Source organism: Macaca thibetana, chromosome 9, assembly GCF_024542745.1.
Source record: "Macaca thibetana thibetana isolate TM-01 chromosome 9, ASM2454274v1, whole genome shotgun sequence".
NCBI lineage: Eukaryota > Metazoa > Chordata > Mammalia > Primates > Cercopithecidae > Macaca > Macaca thibetana.
The window spans coordinates 112637955-112658956 of record NC_065586.1 but is presented as its reverse complement, the minus strand read 5'-3'; the positions used below and the strand labels follow the sequence as shown (position 1 = coordinate 112658956).

Below are 21002 nucleotides of genomic sequence, written 5' to 3'. Positions count from 1 at the left end.
GGAAGACAGAGAAAAGAGCATCCCAGGGAGAAGAGTTCCTGACAACATCCAGCAGCATCAGAGATCAAGACCCTCTTGGGGGACAGGGTCAGAATGTAGAGTTCCAGAAGGAATATAGTGAAAGATGAAGCTGGAGTCCAAGGAGACAACCAGACCAAGAAGGACCTCACAAGGCTTACTAAAGAATATGGGTCCAAGCGCGGTGGCTCACGCCTGTAATCCCAGCACTTTGGGAGGCCGAGGCAGGCAGATCATGAGGTCAGGAGATCGAGACCATCCTGACGAACACGGTGAAACCCTGTCTCTACTAAAAATACAAAAAAGTTAGCCGGCCGTGGTGGCAGGCACCTGTAGTCCCAGCTACTTGGGAGGCTGAGGCAGGAGAATGGCATGAACCCGGGGAATGGAGCTTGCGGTAAGCGGAGATCGCGCTGCTGCACTCCAGCCTGGGCAGCAGAGTGAGACTCCATCTCAAAAAAAAAAAAAAAAAAAAAAAAGAATATGGATTCTGTCCTGGGGACAACTGGGAGGATGATTTATTTGTGCTTCAGAAAAATCAGAGAGGCTGCAGGAGAAGTGAGAGGTTTTGGGGAGCCCCACATAAACCAGGTAGACCTGTTAGGGAGCATTGGATCTGTCTAGTCCTCATCTCCTTGTGTGTCATTTCCCCTGAGATGTCTGATTAGGAGCAGACACAGAACTTAAAGATTATGGAAAACGTGGCAATTGTGAGTCTTTCCATGTGAGCCCATCAAGAGGGGGTCATTTTGGACATGGAAGACTGCCTTAAGTGACAAGAATGGCGTAAGTAATATTAATAATGAACATGATGACAGTATCCTGTAAACAGCATTCGTAAGGTCAAATATGCAGCAAAATTCAACAGTCATTAGTAGTTCTTTCGACCAACTCCAAATTTTGGAGTTTAGTCACTTTATCCAACAGATTCACTTGAAACAGTGGAGGTTTTGGACAAAAGAAACAGGCGCGTAATGCATCACCACCAGATTTTATTAGAAGTCAATTCATTGGTAACAGTAGTCTCCTAACACGGTGTGAGGGTGAGGAGAACCTCCTCCCTGACGGTTTCTGCACTACAGAAGTTGAACCTGTGGAGAGAAAACAACACAAAGTCACCTCCTCTTCCTGGCACACATCTGGAGTGTGACAATGAGGACAACCTCTGCCCCCAACCTCCCAGTCTGAGGGAAGGGCACACCCTATGCTGGAGATCAGACAATGGCTGAGGGAGGACCTCTTCTACATAAAGGAATGAATTCTCCTTTCCAGTGTTATTTTCTGGTTGTGCACCAGCAGAGAGAGAAGCTGTCAATAGACACCCCAAAGAAAAAGAAAGACTCATTTGTCATGAGCAGTCACTGAACACTTAGCCCATGTCAAAAAATGCAACTGAGGAACAGCAGAGTCACCATCATAATAAATCAGCCCAGCATATAAAAACGAATTTCTGGTATTATGTTGGCTAACCATTATTTTAATTCAATATTGGAATTAAAATGACAAAGTTTTCTCATTAAGACTGAATAATATGTCTTCTTTTCATGTGTGCATCAAATAAAGAAAAGAAAAGAAGGAAGGAAGGAGAAAGAAAGAAAGAGAAAGAAAGGGAGGAAGGAAGAAAGAAAGGAAAGAAGGAAGGAAGGTAGGAAGGAGAAATGAAAGAAAAAGAAAGAGAAAGAAAGAAAGGAGAAGAGAAGAAGGAAGGAAGGAAGGGGAGGAAGGAAGGGAGGGAGGGAGGGAAGGAAGGAAGGAAAAGAAAGAAGGGAGGGAGGGAAGGAAGGAAGGAAGAAAGGAGGGAGGGAGGGAAGGAAGGGGAAGGGAAGGAGGGAAGGAAAGAGGGAAGGGAAGGAGGAAGGGAGGGAAGGAGGAAGGGAGGGAGGAAGGGAAGAAAGAAAAGGCTGAACAATACTTAAGATGCTTTGGAATATTTTTCTTTAATAAAATACCTTAGCATATGTAAACTATCAGGCACAGAAAAAAGTGCTCAGAAAATGTTTTTTTTCCCTTCACGCTCACTTCCTCAATGACTGGCAGCCTCACAAATAGGAAGTTAAAGGTTAAAACAGTTATCAATCAGGGACACAAGAAATGAAAGGCACCAATATTTATATATGATTAAAGGTGAACTGAATTTGTTTTGTAGTAGTTAAGAATTTTGTAGAGTCAAACTTCCTGCACAGAAATTCAGAAACGGTATCTTCATTTAATTATCCGTAAAATAAGGATAATGAAACTACCTCATAGGATATACATTTTTGTTTTAACAGCTTTACTGAGCTTTAATTTACCTGGAATAAACTGTACATATTTAAATTGATACGTTTTCACACACACAACATACACCTCTGAAACCATCACCAAAATCAAAGTTATAAACATGTCTATCATCTCCCCAATTGTCTTTCTTCCCCTTTGTAATTTCTTCTTCCCATTCCCTCCAATATTCACTCCTCCCAGGCAACCATTCTCTGCTGTCACTATAGAGTAGTTTGAATTGTCTGAAATTTTATATAAATGGAATCTAAGGTGTATGCACTCTGGTCTAGCTTTTCATTCAGTATAATTATCTCAAGATTCATCCATATTGTTGAGTGTACCATTAGTTGATTCCTTGTCACTGCTGAGTAATATTCCATTGTATGGACAGACCATAGTTTGTTTATCCATTCCTTTTTTGGTAGACATTTGGATTGTTTCTACTTCTCGGCTGTTACAATAAAAGCTGCTATAGGCCCAGGCGCAGTGGCTCACCCATGTAATCCTCGCACTTTGGGAGGCCAAAGCAGGTGGATCACCTGTGGTCAGGGGTTCAAGACCAGCCCGGCCAACATGACGAAAACCTGTCTCAACTAAAAATACAAAAATTAGCTAGCCATGGTGGCTCATGCCTGTAGTCCCAGCTACTGGGGAGGCTGATGCAGGAGAATCACTTGAACCCAGGAGATGGAGGTTGTGGTGAGCCAAGATTGTGCCACGGCACTCCAGCCTGTGTGACAGAGCAAGACTCTGTCTCAAAAACAAAAATTGCTACAAATATTCATGTACAAATCTTTTGTATAATCATATGTGTTCTTGCCTCATGGGTAAAGAGCGAAGACCGAAATCGCTGACTCAGCTAGATGCATGTTTGGCTTTTTAAGAAACTGTTAAGGTGCTTTCCAAAGTAGTTGTATCCTTTTTATATTCCCATCAGCACTGTATGATAGTCCTTCACAAGAGTTGGTATTATCAATCTTAATTTTGGCCATTTAAATAGGTGGTATCTCATTCTGTTCTTAATTTGCATTTTTCTAATGATTAACAGTGTATCATTTTCGGTTCTTTCACATTGAGAAATCTATTTGTGTTTTTATGTTTAAAGTGCATTTCAGGCTGGGCACAGTGGCTCACGCCTGTAATTTCAGCACTTTGGAAGGTCGAGGTGGGTGAATCACTTGAGGTCAGTTTGAGACTAGCCTGACCAACATGGTGAAATCCTGCCTATACTAAAAATACAAAAATTAGCTGGCAGTGGTGCTGCTGCCTGTAATCCCAGCTACACAGGAGGCTGAGGCAGGAGAATCACTTGAACCTAGGAGGCAAAGGCTGAGATCGTGCCACTGCCCTCCAGCCTGGGTAACAGAGCAAGACTCCATTTCAAAAAAATAAAAATAAAAAAGTACATTTTATATAGCCAGAATACAATTGGATATTGAGTTTTTAAAAATACAGTGGAGTAAGTTTTGTCTTCTAATTGTGGTATTTAGACCATTTTTACTTTATACGATTATTTATATGGCTAGGTATGAGGCTATTGTCTTTTTTTTTTTTTTTTTTTGAGACAGAGGAGTCTTGCTCTGTCGCCCAGGCTGGAGTGCAGTGGTGCAATCTCCACCTCCCGGGTTCACGCCATTCTCCTGCCTCCAGCCTCCCAAGTAGCTGGGACTACAGGCATCCTCCACAACACCCGGCTAATTTTTTGTGTTTTTAGTAGAGATGGGTTTCACCGTGTTAGCCAGGATGGTCTCAATCTCCCGACCTCGTGATCCGCCTGCCTTGGCCTCCCAAAGCGGAGGGATTATAGGCGTGAGCCATCGCACCCGGCCCCTTTTAGTTCTTTTTATACTGTATTTTGGATTATATTTTATTCCATCTTATCTCCTTGTTTGGGTTATTTGCTATCATGCTTTGTTTCATTATTTTAGAATTTATAGCACATATTTTTTATTTATCACGTCTTACTTTCAAAAGAGAGTATACCAGTTCATAAATGGTATAAGAACCTTCCAATAGTATATTTTCAGTTCTCTCCCCCCGCCCTTCATGTCAGTGTTGAATTTTACTTATACATCTATTATATACTCCCCAAAATACTGTCATTATTTTTTAAGTAGTCAATTTTTTCAAAGAGAATTTAGTAATAAGAATTAAACATACTATGTATTTATCATGTATTTCCTATTTCCTGTGTTCTTAATTTCTTCTAGTGAATTCTTTTCTACCTGGTATCATTTTCCTGTGCCTGAAGTCCTTCCTTTGACATTTCTTTTAGTGTTAACCTGCTGGTGAGGAATTATTTCAGTTTTAAAAGTCTTTATTTCATCTTTGTCTTTGAAAGATATTTATGGGTATAAATTCCAGGTTAACAGTTTTTCCTTTCCATATTCAAAGATGTTGTTTCACCGTCTTCTAGCTTGCATTGTTCCTGATTAGAAATTTGCTGTAATTTTCTTTCTTCACTGTTCTAATGTGTCATTTTTCTCTGACTGCTTTCAATATTTTGTCTTTATAATTGGGTTTCAACATTTTTTTATTTGTGGAAATGTAAGGGAACAAGTTAAGTTTTGTTAGACGGATATATCGTGTAGTGGTAAAATCTAGGTTTTTAGTGTAATCACCTGAATAATGTACATTCTACCTGGTTTTGAGCATTTTGATTTTTATGTGTGTTGGTGCTGTGCTGTTTTTTTCATGTTTCTTGTGATTTTCTTTGATCTGTTGGTTTATAGTTTTCACCATGTTTGAAAATTTTCAAGGTATTATTTCTTCACATATATTTTTCTGTCCCTTCTTTGTTAGGGTCTTATTTCCAATAAATAAGCCTTATTGTTATTGTCCTACAGATCACTGATATTCTTTTAAAATTATTTTAAAGATTTTTTCTCTGTGTATTTCATTTCAGAAAGTTTCTATTATGTATTCAACGTCATTAACCTTGTCTTCTATAATGTCTAATCTACTGTTAGTTACATTCTGTGCATGTTTTGTTTGTGACATTGCATTTTTCATCTCTAGAAACTCAGTGTGGGTCTTTTTCTATATAGGTTGAGCATCTAAATCTAAAAATAAAAAATCCATTCCTGAGGGAAGTAACTCAGGAATGGAAAACCAAACATTGTATGTTCTCACTGATATGTGGGAGCTAAGCTATGAGGACGCAAAGGCATAAGAATGATACAATCGACTTTGGGGACTTGGGGAGAAGAGTGGGAGGGGGGCGAGGGATAAAAGACAACATATATGGTGCAATGCATACTGCTCAGGTGATGGGTGCACCAGGATCTCAGAAATCACCACTAAAGAACTTACTCATGTAACCAAATACCACCTGTACCCAATAACTTATGGAAAAATAAAATAAAAATAAATTAAAAGTCCAAAATGCTCTGAAATTTGAAATGTTTGATTGCCAACATGATGCTCGAAGGAAATGCTTATTGGAACATTTCAGATTTTGGATTTTTTTTTTTTAATTTTTGATGCTCAACTGGTACATATAATGGAACTATTCCTAAAGTCCCAAGAAATTCAAAATTGAATCACTTCTGATCTCAAGCATTTTGGATGAGAAACACTCAACCTGTATATGCCACGCCTTTACTGACCTTTTAAGCAAATGGAATACAGGTTTAAGAATTGTTTTAATTTTCTCCTCTGCTAATGTAACATCTGTGTCAGTTTTGGTTTGGTGTCGATTGATTATTCTCCTCATTATAGGTTGGATTTTTCTGTGTCTTTATATACCTGGGAATCCTTGAGTCAAAGTCAGATACTGTGGATTTTAGATTTTTAGGTGCTTGATAATTCTGAATCTTTATAAATATTCTTGACCTTTTTGTTCTGCAACGCAGTTAAGTTATTTGGAAATAGTTTCTTTACAGATCTTGGTCAATATAGGTAAATTATTTTCCACTATAAAGCAAGACTTTCTAAAATACTCTACCCTGTGTCCTTTGAATTATAAACTTTTCTAGACTGCTTGGTGGAAGTAAGCACCATTCCCAGTCCTGCAAGAGTATGGGAACTATTTTCTCTAATCCATCAAATGGATATTTCAATGACCTCCAGCTGGTTTGTTCTCATACATGGGCCAATCAGTACCTTGATGAATATTCAGGGGGACTTTTCATAACCTCTGGGATTCTCCCTTGGCAACTCACTCCTGTCTGGTATGCTGTCCTGTGAAATCTACTTCCCTGGATCTTCTGATTCTTAACTCTGATTCTTTAACTTAAGGAGTCCACTGAACTCTGCCTGGGTTTCTCCTCCCTGTGACACATCCTGGAAATCTCTTGGAGCAGTAAGCTGGGGCAACTGCAAGGCTCCATCTTGTCCGTTTTTGTCTCTCAGGGATCACTATCCCTTATTCCTTGATGTTCAGTGTCTGGAAAACTGTTTTTTCACATACTTAGTTTGAATTTTTGGTTATTTCAATCAGGACAGTAAATCTGGGTTCTGTTACTCCATCTTTGCCAGAAGCAAAGTCCCCCCCATTTGGTTTTCATGAGGATGGAAGGATAGAATGACAGAAGCACAGGGCTTGCCTCAGCATTTGGCCTAATACTCAGAAATACTTGGTCTAGTGTTGGTATTGTCATGATTATCATCAGATCACCTTTCCTGGTAGTTCACCTTCCTTTGGCTCCCACACCCTCCAGTCCTGGTTGAAACCAAGGATTATCTCCTGGACCTTCATCTTCACTAAGAAGACCAGTGATTCGGAAAAGCCTATTTCTATTCCTTGATACATTCACTGTGATCCTAGCAACTTAAACAGCAATTAGGTGAGCCCGGGAAGTTTGGAAGATGCACACAAGAAGCACTCACATAGCACAAAACACAGCTGCCAAAGGAAGCATTCCTCTCACCTTAGAATCATGAAGCCAGACTCTCATTCTAACATTTAATTTGTATCAGCTATCACATATTTGTCTACGAATTGATCAAAGCTGTTTCCTAAAGTTCTACCCTTTTTCCTAAAGAAACAGAAGGCATTAGGAAGCAACTGTAACTAGGATGTAGGTGATCCCCTGTAAGAGGTTTCACTTAAATTAGACTTTTAGAAGGAATAGAACTATAAACACAGATTTGATATTTCACATCTCCTGGGATTTTCATTACTTACTGTTTTCCATCATTTGTCTCCACTATAATCTTGGATGCTCCCACTCTGGGTAAATTTAGGTCGATCACGTTGTTATACCAAATAAATTTAACCTTCTGCAAGTCCCCAACCTCCACATCTGAGTCAAATTCATTGGAATGAGTATTATCTGGTCTGAGAGTGCCCCTGAGGATTTAAGAAGTGAATAAAAACATACATGAGCATACATATAAATATATACATATATATTTGTGTGTGTGTGTGTGTGTGTGTATATATATATATATATACACATATACATACACATTTATGTTTCTAAGACCAGCTTACAGTGCATTTCTGGCTAAGGTGATTGGTAGTACATTTTTCATTCTAATGTATTAAACAAATTCAGACATGCATGCTAACTCACTGGTAGTCCATTTGCCGTTAATATCTCATATTAGTCACCTTTGCTTTAATAAAACTTCAAACATGTATTAGTCACAATTCCTCCACAATTTAATAAATGATGAGAGTATTCCATCATCTTTTTGCATGTGTTTTGTAGACAGACTAATTAATTACTGATTATAAATCAGATGCCAGTCATCAAAGCAAACATGAATGGTTTTATCAGGAAATAGCATGAAAATGTTTAGAAACCGAATTCTGAATAGTATTAAGGCATAAGGATGACATAATTTCTTCCTTTTTCCTTATACATGTCAGTACTCTACTTCCATATAGTAATGAATAGACAAACTCTTAGGTTGATGACATACATTATACATGTGCAGTATTCCAACATTAAGAAGTATTGGCTGGCCACCATGGCTCATGCCCATAATCCCAGCACTTTGGAAGGCCTAGGTGGGCAGGTCACCTGAGGTCAGGAGTTTGAGACCAGTCTGGCCAACATAGTGAAACCTCATCTCTATTAAAAATACAAAAATTAGCCAGGCGTGGTGGTGGGTGCCTGTAATCCCAGCTACTCGGGAGGCTAAGGTAGGAGAATTGCTTGAACCCTAGAGGCAGAGGTTGTAGTGAGCCAAGACTGCACCTCTACACTCCAGCCTGGGTGACAGAGCGAGACTCCAGCCTGGGCAACAGAGCGAGACTTCAACTCAAAAAAACAAACAAACAAAAAAACCATAGAGCAATATTATTTTACTCACTTGAAAATTTCATACTGCTTAGAGTTTCCTTTACTTCCAAACAAAGAAACTAGTACATGTCCTGTGACCTTTTTTCCAGACAGTGTGACAGATACCTTATACCTCCAACCTGCAAGGGAGAAAAATTGCAAAATGTCAGTTTGGAGATAAAAGACACTAAAAACAAGTTAATTCGGATCTCACTACTGCTGAGTTTTGAATAATTTATTTATAATTTGTGTGTGTGTGTGTGTGTAATTTTCTAATCAAATAGTCATAGATATTCCTTTATATGTGTTTAGGGGATAGGCATTAGGTAGCAGGGGCTTTGCAGAATTTTTTCAAAGTTAAGACATATTTTTTTTCAAGCCAAGGGACTAAAGAATACATTTAGTTTTCAGTTTCCAACCTGACAATTTATCCTTGAAAGTTATAAGAACGTTATGTTAAAAGGTAGTTGTAAAATTGTGAACTGTGACATTTTTTCAGTTTAATTTATTTTCATAGATCACCAAATTTTAGAGTACTGCCATCTTTTTGTCTAAATATCTACATTTATTTTCAAAATTCCATAATTCAACTTTTCATTGCCTTTGGGAATATATTAATTTATGAAAACCAAAAGAACGTTTTCTTGGTACTAGCCAATAGTTTGCCATTTAGAGATAGCCTGAGCAAATTGCGGAGGAGATAACATTTGTCATCAGTATTAAAAAAAAAAAAAAACGGTAACCCAATTGACTCTCATCCAAATAGTTTTCTTCCTCTATTATTAAGAAAAGAAACCCAGAACCTGTTCCCATTCCTACTACTCCTCCATCCTCTAATTCCCATCACTCATGGAACCTACAATCCTAAACATCTCTTAAATCTGTCAATGTCTTTCCATTCTCACAACCTCTGCCATCTCTCTCTCCTAGATTACCTTTGTGCTTTTACGAAAGTCTCAGAATTTTGTTCAGTGAAACTTTTGAGTGAATATAAAGAGGCTGGAGCAGAGAAAGCCTTCTGAATATAGCACCAGAACCAAATGTGAAGAAACTTATTTTTGCAGCTCTAAGAGTCCAGGACCCAAACTCTGTTCTGCCACCCTAATTAGCTATAATTACCTTGAACATAGCATTGAGCATTTTTCCACATTGCAGAGGGGGTGTTTAAAGCTTTTGTATAGAAAAGCAAGTATGGGCCGGGCGCGGTGGCTCAAGCCTGTAATCCCAGCACTTTGGGAGGCCGAGACGGGCGGATCACGAGTTCAGGAGATCGAGACCATCCTGGCTAACACAATGAAACCCCGTCTCTACTAAAAATACAAAAAAATTAGCCGGGCGAGGTGGCGGGCGCCTGTAGTCCCAGCTACTCGGGAGGCTGAGGCAGGAGAATGGCGTAAACCCGGGAGGCGGAGCTTGCAGTGAGCCGAGATAGCGCCACTGCACTCCAGCCTGGGCGACAGAGCGAGACTCCGTCTCAAAAAAAAAAAAAAAAAAAAAAAGAAAAGCAAGTATGCACATTTTCAGTGGACATAATAATAAAATATATAGCAATACGAATATAAGATACAGAAAATAGAAACTTACGTGCAAAATTACTGGCATCACCAGTGTCTAGATAAAATTTCTGGCCCACATCATTTGTTTTCCCAGAATATCTATCAGCATAGTGACCCATCTGTGGGCAGCCTCCACTTGGACAGGGGAAGCACTTGTTCTGGTGAAAACAAACAAATGATGAATGAGGATGCCCTTTCTTTTAATTGTATACCATATTTCCTACATGTTGTTGTCATTCAAATATTCTAAAGCCAGTTCTGTTCTGATGGTAAACGGGGATTTTAACAGTGTCTCAGCAGCAAAGATTAACAATCCATTTCATTATTCACAACAGTAAGTCACCAACTTCACTGTTAAACAACACAGTACTATAAAAATCATACAGTGAGCTGGGTGCGGTGGCTCACACCTGTAATCCCAGCACTTTGGGAGGCTGAGGCAGGTGGATCACCTGAGGTTAGGAGTTCAAGATCAGCCTGACCAACATGGTGAAACCCCGTCTCTACTAAAAATGCAAAAATTAGTTGGACATGGTGGCGGGCGCCTATAATTCTAGCTACTCTGGAGGCTGAAGCAGGAGAATTGCTTGAACCCAGGAGGCAGAGGTTGCAGTGAGCCGAGGTTGCGCTATTGCACTCAAGTCTTGGGCAAGAGAGCAAGACTCCATCTCAAAAAAAAAAAACAAAAAACAAAAACAAACAAATAAAAAATACAATGAGAATATATATATATATGTGTGTGTGTGTGTGTGTGTGTATCTATCTTCTATTTTTCCTCTTTTGCCTAATTCGTTCCCAAGACATTCATCTACTTACAGCTAGAATTTATATTGCATAAGTAGAATAGAGGTTATAATCAGCTTCTGATAAACAAAATCAATTCTTTTCCTTTTTTTTTTTTTTTTTGAGATAAAGTCTCTCTCTGTCACGCAGGCTAGAGTACAGTGGTGTGATCCGGCTCACTGCAAGCTCTGCCTCCCGGGTTCACACCATTCTCCTGTTTCAGCCTCCAGAGCAGTAGGGACTATAGGCATCCGCTACCACACCCAGCTTATTTTTGTATTTTTAGTAGAGACAGGGTTTCACCATGTTAGCCAGGATGGTCTCGATCTCCTGACCTCATGATCCACCCGCCTTGGCCTCCCAAAGTGCTGGGATTACAGGCGTGAGCCACCGCGCCTGGCTTTCTTCAATTGTTTTAGCTCATGTTTAGCATATCAAGCCCTGAAGGATTTGTATCCCGGAATTTCCTCTATGTGAAGAGAAAATGCCCCAGCTAGCCTAAGGCTTACTGCGAGGCTGATACTTGGAGAAGACATATTCATATAGGAAAATACTCCTTGTTTCTGAACCAAGGATTTATGAGAAAAAGAGATGGAGAGGGAGGAACCAAGTTGGCAGAACAAGTGTCCCAATTCCCACTATGAGGGGCAGGGCTACTCTACAGTAAAGGCAAGTGGTGGACTCCTGGCTCAATGGACCATATTATGGGCTTATCACAGTCCCAGGGTTGGCATTCAACAAAATCCAGGTGTTGCCTAAGCCAGCCAGGAAGAAATAGCCAAAGCTCTCTGAGGGCATTGCTAGAGCCAGAAGAACAGACAGGCCCAAGACTTCATCTCTAAATACAGCAGTGTGACCGTCAATAAAAGACAAGGCTATTACCCAGCGTCCAAAGGAGCCCAAAGACTTTGCACCCATGGACTCCCAATTCATTTCCTCTGCTGAACACACATTGACCACCACCACCAGATCACCTGGCCCCAGCACTCACTTGGAGAGAAGCTTAGAAGGGAGTGCAAAGGTGAAGAAATCTGCAAGACTGAGACATTTTTTCTTATGCAAGTGCTGAGTATCACTTAAAAGAACTGTTTATATCGTTGAATTAGACTAAGTTTTAACTGGATGAAACCTGAGGCTTTTGTGTTTGCTTCTTTATTTTTTCCCCATTACTTATTGTTGGGTATTGGGGAAGAAAATTAAAATAAAGTTAAAATAAAGAAAGAGGAGGGATCTTCTGTCTTATTGTATATGGAAGCTGTAGTGTGAATAATATATGTACTCCCTCTCCCATAATAGCTAACATTAATTGAATGCTATTATATTTTTTGCTCTGAGCTAAGCAATTAACATATGTATTCTCATTAAGTCCTCTCACCAAATATGTTGAGTTTACCATTAGTATTTACATTTACAGATGAAGAAACTTCTTGGAGAAGTGTTTTGCTCAAAAATATTCAGCTATGTAATGGTGAAACCAGGATTTGCATCCTCTCTCCTAATCACTAAGGTATATATCCTGGGTAATTATGACTTCAGCTGGCACATTTGTTACTGGAAATTTTCTTATTAAATCCATAGGTTTTAAATTTTAATTTCAAAACTTTATGGTGCAAAGAAAAGTCAATTTTATAATTTTATTAAAAAAAACCCAGAGAATAGATATGTCATATCTGAGATCACATATAAAGAATTCAACCAAGAGCAAACCACTACAGCACACATTTACCTATGTAACAAACCTGCACATTCTGCACAAGTATCCTGGAACTTAAAGTAAAATTAAATAAATAATTCAACCAAGATATCAAGAGAATACCAAATAAAATGAAAACTCAAAAAAAAAAATCTTGGCAATTATGAAATTGCACAGAAACATCCACACATGTCTATAATTATATATTAATAGTTTAAAAGGTCAGCATTTAAGAAAATTTTTCCATGTTCATCACCATCCTATAGATATTTCTCAGATTTCCATAGACTAATTATTTTTTGTTTGTTTAGGGTTATTTCTAAAACAAGTTTGAACATTTACCCAATGAATACAAGAGTAATACAAATGAAAGTAAACATAGGACATTTCCATTTACAAGCTCATTTCTCTAAAGTGCTCTAATTTATCACTATTTAAACACATATCTATAATTAAAGGCATGTATAAGTTCGAAAGTATAAAAACGTTCATTGAATGAGGTCATGTATAGGAAACCACACCAGTCATGTGAAGTGACAGTCACAAAATTCTTTATGCAGAAGGTGGAGTCTACTTACTGCAGTAAAGACGTTGTAAGAGGCACAGGGAAATCCAGCAAAGCCATCAGGATTGACGATGCTATCAGTGTAATATTTGTAGCTTCTTAAGTGATTACAGGCCGCAAAGTCTCGAGTCCCTTCGAATCAGGCACAATTACACATCAAGGACAGATTGCATTTTTCCGAGTTAACGTCATATTCAGAATATAGTGGTTGAATAGATTTCTCTAATTAACGTGAGCTCATGCGGGTCACAGAACAAAGTCATTTGTAAAGTATATTTATGATTTGTGATATAATCAGAAGCTGAGTACTGTTAAAGATTATAATAGATAATACTGTAATTAAATAAAAGGTTTAACATACTGTAGAAGAAAAAGATTGGTCTAAATAAATAAAAGCTCATTCCCTGAATTAGGTGTTTGGAAGTTGACTGAAAATCCACTTTCTTTCCCAGTCTCCTCATGCCCACTTATCCCAGTGAAAACCTACATCTCATGGATACAATTAAAAGTCTTTTGTTACATAAAATGTGAGACCTGTACAATTACAAAGAATTTAGCAAGTTTAGCAAAACAAAATGCAAGCTTTCCCCCCAAGAAGATCTCTTTGTACACATAATAGTTCTACCTTGCCAGATTCCATCTATGTCCACAATCTGAGAGAGAATGTTCTTCTGACATCCAGGCATTTCCACTCCTCCATTTGGAAAGAAATCTAGATGGCCCACAACTTGGCTCATTCCAAACCCTGAAGAATCATAAAAGTAAATGAGGGTTTATGCTAATGTATAGACTCAGACGATATAACACCCTTTGGGGGACAGGTTGAGGAACTCACCCAAATTGGGGACTATAGGGGCACCATCCGTGTGAATTACATCCACAAATTGAGCATCACTGGGGTCCAATCGGACTAATTCAGGTGTGCCCTGAAAGCAAGGTTCTGCTGGGTCCAACCCTAGAGTAAAGAGTATGTGTCGTGAATTATGACAAGTCCTGAGTACAGTCCTGAGTACAAGTATTAAGAGTAAAACATGAGTTATGCATGGAAAGGGATGAACGAGTTCTTCCTTACCTGACCATTTGCTGAAGGGGAATCTGCTTCTAGCTATTTGCTTTAAAGTGAATTTTCTCCAAACCAAAGAATATGCCTTTCCTCATGGCCGTGTAGTCAGTGGGAGAGTCTTGGTCACTAGCGCAGTTACAAGAAAAGAGGCAGACTCTGGGACACACTGGACTAAAAACCACTCAGGGTAAAAGAGTCCCCAGTAGACTGTGAACTCCCACAAGAGCAAGGACCTTGGCTTCCATAAACGTCACTGAGAACACAGGCTTGCATTGCACAGCGCCTGGCTGAGCAGGCTATGGGAAAGAAACATTTACAGACGGTGGAAAAGAAAATCCTGTGCAGAACTCCCCTTCAGCAAGTGAATGGATAGGCATTCCAGATTATTCCAAGTCCAGATACAGCCGACTTATCCCAAGGGTTAAAAAGAGAATCACCAAGTCAGAGACAAAAAGGTTGAACACTGATGGAAGAGGAAAGTGGTCCTTCCTTGAAATAATCACCTCTCAGATCCAGGATGGTAGAATCTTTCTTACAACCTTACAGAGGTTTTAGAATCTGGATATCCAATATATGAGCTCACTGGCCGAATGCAGCTAGCCTGAGGTTTGTAAAATACTGTTTGTTATCTCATTAGCAGCACACAGAACTGGCAGCCCAGGGCACCCTGACCACATTTTCCCTGACGACTCTGGGGTTACGTTTGAGGTTTAAGCACATTAGCAATTGCTACTGAAGCATAATATAATCAGTTATACAAATTTCAGCTTCTTGGGTTTAATTGTATTTATTCTACTATTTATGAAGTGTACTCTATTCATGAAACTTATCCTTTGTGAATGTTGGTCAATGGGGAAATAGGCATGAATAAAATCTCTAGATGTCCTTAATTCACATTTTAGTCACGTGCAATATAAATATGTTAAACAGAGTGCTGTAGACCAAAGACTGGTATCAATGAAGACTTTACAAAGCCTCAGAACACAGTGATTTCCGATTGTGAGGCCCAATTCAGAAAACATGAGAAGGTAAAAAGTAGAATTGCACCAAATTTCCGTCTTGTATTTCCTTTTAGACCACAGACAGTCTACATGTAGTCTAATTTTGTAGCTTTATTTATTTATTTACTTACTTTTTATTTTTATTTTTATTTTTTTAAGGAGATGGGAGTCTCACTATGTTGCCCAGACTGGCCTCAAACTTCTGGGCTCAAGAGATCCTCTTGCCTCAACCCCCTGGCATCTTTCACTGTTTTGACCAACCTGTGATGCGTCCAACAGTCCCATTGGTTCTCCTTCCAGCCTCCCCAGCAGCGTGGGCACCCAGGCTGTGGCCAATGATGTGCACATTGGAAGGTGAGTAACCGAACGCCGACTGTTGGAAAGAAAACCTTTTTAGAATGTTTTCAAGTACAGTCATGAGTTGCTTAACAACGGGGATATGTTAAGAGAAATGCATCGTCAAGCGATTTTGTTGTTGTGGGAACATCATAAAGTGTACTTACATAAACCTAGATGGCATAGCCTACTACACACCTAGGCTATGTGGTACAGCCTGTTGCTTCTAGGCTACAAACCTGTACTGCATGTGACTGTACCATGTACTGTAGGCAATTGGAACACAATGTAACTAGTTGTGTATCCAAATATATCTAAACCTAAAAAACATACAGTAAAAATACAGTATAAAAGATATTAGGCTGGTCTTGGTGGCTCAGGCCTGTAATCACAGCACTTTGGGAGGCTGAGGTGGGCTGATCACCTAAGGTCAGGAGTTCAAGACCAGCCTGGCCAATCTGGTGAAACCCTGTCTCTACAAAAATAAAAAAATTGGCCAGGTGCAGTGGCTCATGCCTGTAATCCCAACACTTTGGGAGGCCGAGGCGGGCGGATCACGAGGTTGGGAGATCAAGGCCATCCTGGCTAACACTGAAATCCCCTCTCTACTAAAAATACAAAAAATTAGCCAGGCCTGGTGGTGGGTGCCTATAGTCCCAGCTACTTGGGAGGCTGAGGCAGGAGAATGGCATGAACCCGGGAGGCCGAGCTTGCAGTGAGCCGAGATCACCCCACTGCATTCCAGCCTGGGCAACAGAGCAGGACTCCGTCAAACAAACAAACAAAACAAAAATTATCTGGGCATGGTGGTGGGTGCCTATAATCATGGCTACTAGGGAGGCTGAGGTGGGAGAATCACTTGAACCCGGGAGGTGGAGGTTGCAGTGAGCCAAGATTGTGCCACCGCACTCCAGCCTGGGTGACAGAGCGAGACTCTGTCTCAAAAAAAAAAAAAAAAAAAGTCCCAAAGTGGTACATCTGTAGAGGCCACTTACCATGAATGGAGCTTGCAGGACTGGAAGTTGCTCTGGGTGAGTCATGGAGTAAGTGGTGAGGGAATGTCAAGGCCTAGGACGTCACTGCACACTGCTGAAGACTTAATACACACTGTACACTTACTCTACACTCAGTTCATTTAAAATATTTTTCTTTATGCAATTTTTATTTTTATTATTTTATTTATTTATTTACTTATTTATTTTTTGAGATGGAGTCTCCCTCTGTCCCCCAGGCTGGAGTGCAGTGGCGCGATCTCAGCTCACTGTAAGCTCCGCCTCCCGGGTTCACGCCATTCACCTGCCTGTCTCCTGAGTAGCTGGGACTACAGGCGCCCGCCACCTCACCCAGCTAAGTTTTTGTATTTTTAGTAGAGACGGGGTTTCACCGTGTTAGCCAGGATGGTCTAAATCTCCTGACCTTGTGATCCGCCTGCCTCGGCCTCCCAAAGTGCTGGAATTACAGGTGTGAGCCGCCGCGCCCAGCCATTTTAACTTTTCAAAATTTTTTGTTAAAAACTAAGACACAAACACCTGCATTAGCCTAGGCCTATACAGGGTCAGGATCATCAACCTCACTGTCTTCCACCTCCACATTTTATTTCCTGGAAGGTCTTCGGGGCAATAACATGCATGAAGCTGTCATTTCCTATGATAACATGTCTTCTTCTGGAATACTTCCTAAAGGATCTGCCTGAGGCTGTTTTTCTTTTTCTTTTTTTAATAAGTAGAAGGAGTATACTTTAAAATAATGATAAAAAGTACAGTAAATATGTAAACCAGTAATGTCATCGTTTATTATCATTATCATGTATTGTACATGATTGTACGTGGTAGAGTTTTATATAACTGGGAGTGCAGTAGGTTTGTTTATAACAGCATGACCACAAATCCATGAGTAATATGTTGTGCTATGGTATCATGATAGCTATAAGTCACAAGGCAATGGAATTTTTTAGCTCCATTGTCATCTTATGGGACCTCCATCATATCTGAAGTCCATCATTGACCTACACATCCTTGTGTGGTGCATGACTGTGTTGCAGAATTCGTGAGGGGCGCACGGGGAGAAACTTCAAAAACCTTGGTGTCAAGAAGATACACTGCCTTTCCAAAGCACTTGACATCCATGTTTTTTAAAATAGTTATAATGAAACATGGAAATGGGTTTAACTTTTAATCTGGAGGAAGTAGGGCTGTATTTTGTTGGAGAGATAAACCTTAATGAATATGAAGAGCTGTTATCCAGAGATGATGAAGCAAGTATTTGGATTAGAAAGTAAAAATAAAAACAGTTATTTAAACACATTTGAGTATAACATTTTCTGTGTTTTTTTGTTACCAAATGAGGTTAGCTTGTTATCACTGTACTTCTCTTAAGAAAACAAAACTAAAATCAAACAAAACTAGATTAATTTTAAGGTTGACATAGGTAATAACTAGTAAAATTAAAACAAATACTCGTGGAATTTATTAAAAACAACCTACCAATTGCTTGAATAAATTAAATTTTAAAAACCAGTTTATTTTTATTTTATTTTATTTTATTTTATTTTATTTTAGACGGAGTCTTTCTCTGTCACCCAGGCTGGTGTGCAGGCGCGCTCTCGGCTCACTGCAAGCTCTACCTCCTGGGTTCAGGCCATTCTCCTGCCTTAGCCTCCCGAGTATCTGGGACTACAGGCGCCTGCCACCACGCCTGCCTAATTTTTTTTGTATTTTTAGTAGAGGCAGGGTTTCACCGTGTTAGCCAGGATGGTCTCGATCTCCTGATCTCGTGATCCGCCTGTCTCAGCCTCCCAAAGTGTTGGGATTACAGGGGTGAGCCACTGCACCCAGCCAAAAAGAACTAGTTTATTAACATAATGGGTTATTGATGAAACCCAAAGCTAGATTTTTAAAAAAAATTTTCTTTGCAACCAAGGGAAATGTCATATCTGAGTAGAGAAATGTCTTTATCTATGATTAAATCTACAGACTTTTTTTTTGGAAAGACAATCTGGAAAACCATGTGTACAGGCTTTTATACAATCCAGGGGTAATTACCTTCAGAACTTCAACAAAATACGCTACTTCTGCTCCCACAATCCTGATGTTCTGTGACGCTTGTGTGTATCCAGTTCGGGAGCCACCTTTCCAGTCCACACAGATACAGTTCACGCTTTCCACCTGGAACAGATTCTGGTGGAAGGGGCACAATAAACAGATACATAATTCAGGATCTTTATTAATTACTAGTTAACATATCAGAGGACTAGGATAAATTCCTTCCTTGACTGACACGACATCATTTTAACCCCAATGCAACTGACAAAACTTATAGTCTGTTATAGATATATCATCTCTGCTAAAGTTTAACATCATCTCCAAACTGGAATTTGACCATAGTGGGAACTGGATTCTTGGGATTTCTGCTGTAGCAGATACAGAGACATTTAATTCAAGAAAAAAATGTATAAAATGTGGTACAATGGGTTGTTCATTAGGTCATCCTAAATGCCACAAGACTACATTGTCCCTTACTAGAATGCACCCAAGGACGTTGTCTGCCTTGTCCACTGGTGCAGCCTCAGTGTCCAGAAGAGATTCTGGTACACAGAAGGTGCTCAGTAAATATTTAATGAATGAATGAAAGACAATGTTAGGACCCCTTATATAAATACATTGAAGGTAAATAAGTTTTTCCGCAATGGAAATACTAATCAAAATTTTTAGATGAACATGTTTTATTGTACATCACTAAAGAGTTATTAATATTTCACATGGAAACACTGCCTACCAGATATCTACGGAAAGCCTTGCTTGATGGCATTTAATTATGGCTTCATGGAGGTTAGTTCTGAAAGGAATTCTGTTGTCTGAGTGTGTTTATGTATACCCTATTTTTTTTTCCAAAAAGAATTTGAGAATAGGCCAGGTGCAGTGGCTCACGCCTGTAATGCCAGCACTTTGGGAGGCCGAGGCGGGTGGATCACGAGGTCTGGAGATCGAGACCATCCTGGCTAACACGATGAAACCCCATCTCTACTAAAAATACAAAAAATTAGCCGGGCCTGGTGGCGGGCACCTGTAGTCCCAACTACTCAGGAGGCTGAGGCAGGAGAATGGAGTGAACCCGGGAGGCGGAGCTTGCAGTGAGCCGAGATCACACCACTGCACTCCAGCCTGGGTAACAGAGCAAGACTCCATCTCAAAAATAAAAAGAATTTGAGAATAATGGAACAATCTTAGAAATCATCTCCAACTTTTCCATTTTCAAAAGGAAAAATCCAAAGCAGGGAAAAGATTTGCTAATCATAGCTACGGAAAGAGTCAGGACTGAAATGTAGAACCTTTATCCTTCTAGTTTAAACCACTTGTTTCTGCATCTCAAAGCAATAGTGCTGTCAAAGCCTAATCAATGCAAAACAAAACAAAACAAAACAAAACAAAAACAAACCACAATTGCCTTTGGGATCTTAGAAATAAATTGCATAGCCATATCAAAGGAAGCTATATTCCTTTTGAACTGAGAATAATATATATTTTTTTTCTTCGCTGTTGTGTAAAAATCTATTACTACCCTCCAATAATCATCAGCTTTAAATTATTTTGGAAGACAAGTTGTGGTTTTACTGCTTGTGTTTAAACTTGCAGAGTGTACGGACTCTAGGGTGCTCATCTGTCTTTAGGATCAATGGATATGCTCTGGAGTTGACTCATTCTGCCTTCGTTTGAGCCACAGGCAGACCTGAAATTCTATGGGCTTAGGGGGACCTTTGTGTCTTTCTTCTGGTTTTTTTTTTTTTTTTTTTTTTTTGAGACGGAGTCTCACTCTGTCACCCAGGCTGGAGTGCAGTGGCGCCATCTTGGCTCACTGCAACCTCTGCCTCCCGGGTTCAAGTGATTCTCCTGCCTCAGCCTCCTGAGTAGCTGGGATTACAGGCACGCACCACCATGCCTGGCTAACTGTTTTGTAGTTTTAGTAGAGACGGGGTTTCACCGCATTAGCCAGGATGGTCTCGAACTCCTGACCTTGTGATCAGCCCGCCTCAGCCTCTCAAAGTACTCGGATTACAGGTATGAGCCACCACACCCGGCCTGTGTCTTTCTTCTTGATACCTCTGAAGAAAGGACTACTCCCTTTGTGCCACAGTAGGTCAAAGAAATTTGATGAATACATGAATAAATACTTGAACAAATGAATCAATAATAATATTCCTCAAGCACTAGCAGTTACTAGGAAAATTTATTCTATTTGATTTTCTGTCTTTTCATTCTTCTTTATGACAGAGCACATAGCCAAAGGCAAATTAAAGAAAATAGGACCACTGCTGTTGAAACAACAGAAGCCAAAATAAAAAACCTACACAGTTTTCCAAGTTATTGCTACCAGAGGAGATCAAAGAGTAGCAAGTGAACATCAAAAGAAAATAATTCATTCAGGCAAAATGAGACCTCTTAGCGCTTCACATAAAATTAAAAACAAATGAAAAATCAGGGGCCTATGACCAGCTGGTG

General features: G+C 39.7%; 1 protein-coding gene across 1 annotated transcript in view; it reads right to left on the bottom strand.

The window, feature by feature from the left end:
• Positions 1-990: 990 nt before the first annotated feature.
• The window catches only part of PNLIP (pancreatic lipase), a 40341-nt gene continuing 20329 nt past the window's right edge, over positions 991-21002 (bottom strand). The window contains exons 5-13 of the mRNA XM_050802965.1: positions 18549-18683; positions 15433-15544; positions 13943-14062; positions 13733-13852; positions 13121-13239; positions 10095-10224; positions 8542-8650; positions 7406-7570; positions 991-1109 (exon numbers count right to left, since the gene is read on the bottom strand). Of these exons, the coding sequence (XP_050658922.1) occupies positions 1046-1109; positions 7406-7570; positions 8542-8650; positions 10095-10224; positions 13121-13239; positions 13733-13852; positions 13943-14062; positions 15433-15544; positions 18549-18683 (1074 nt within the window). The 3' untranslated portion in view covers positions 991-1045. The remainder of the gene's footprint in view (positions 1110-7405; positions 7571-8541; positions 8651-10094; positions 10225-13120; positions 13240-13732; positions 13853-13942; positions 14063-15432; positions 15545-18548; positions 18684-21002) is intronic.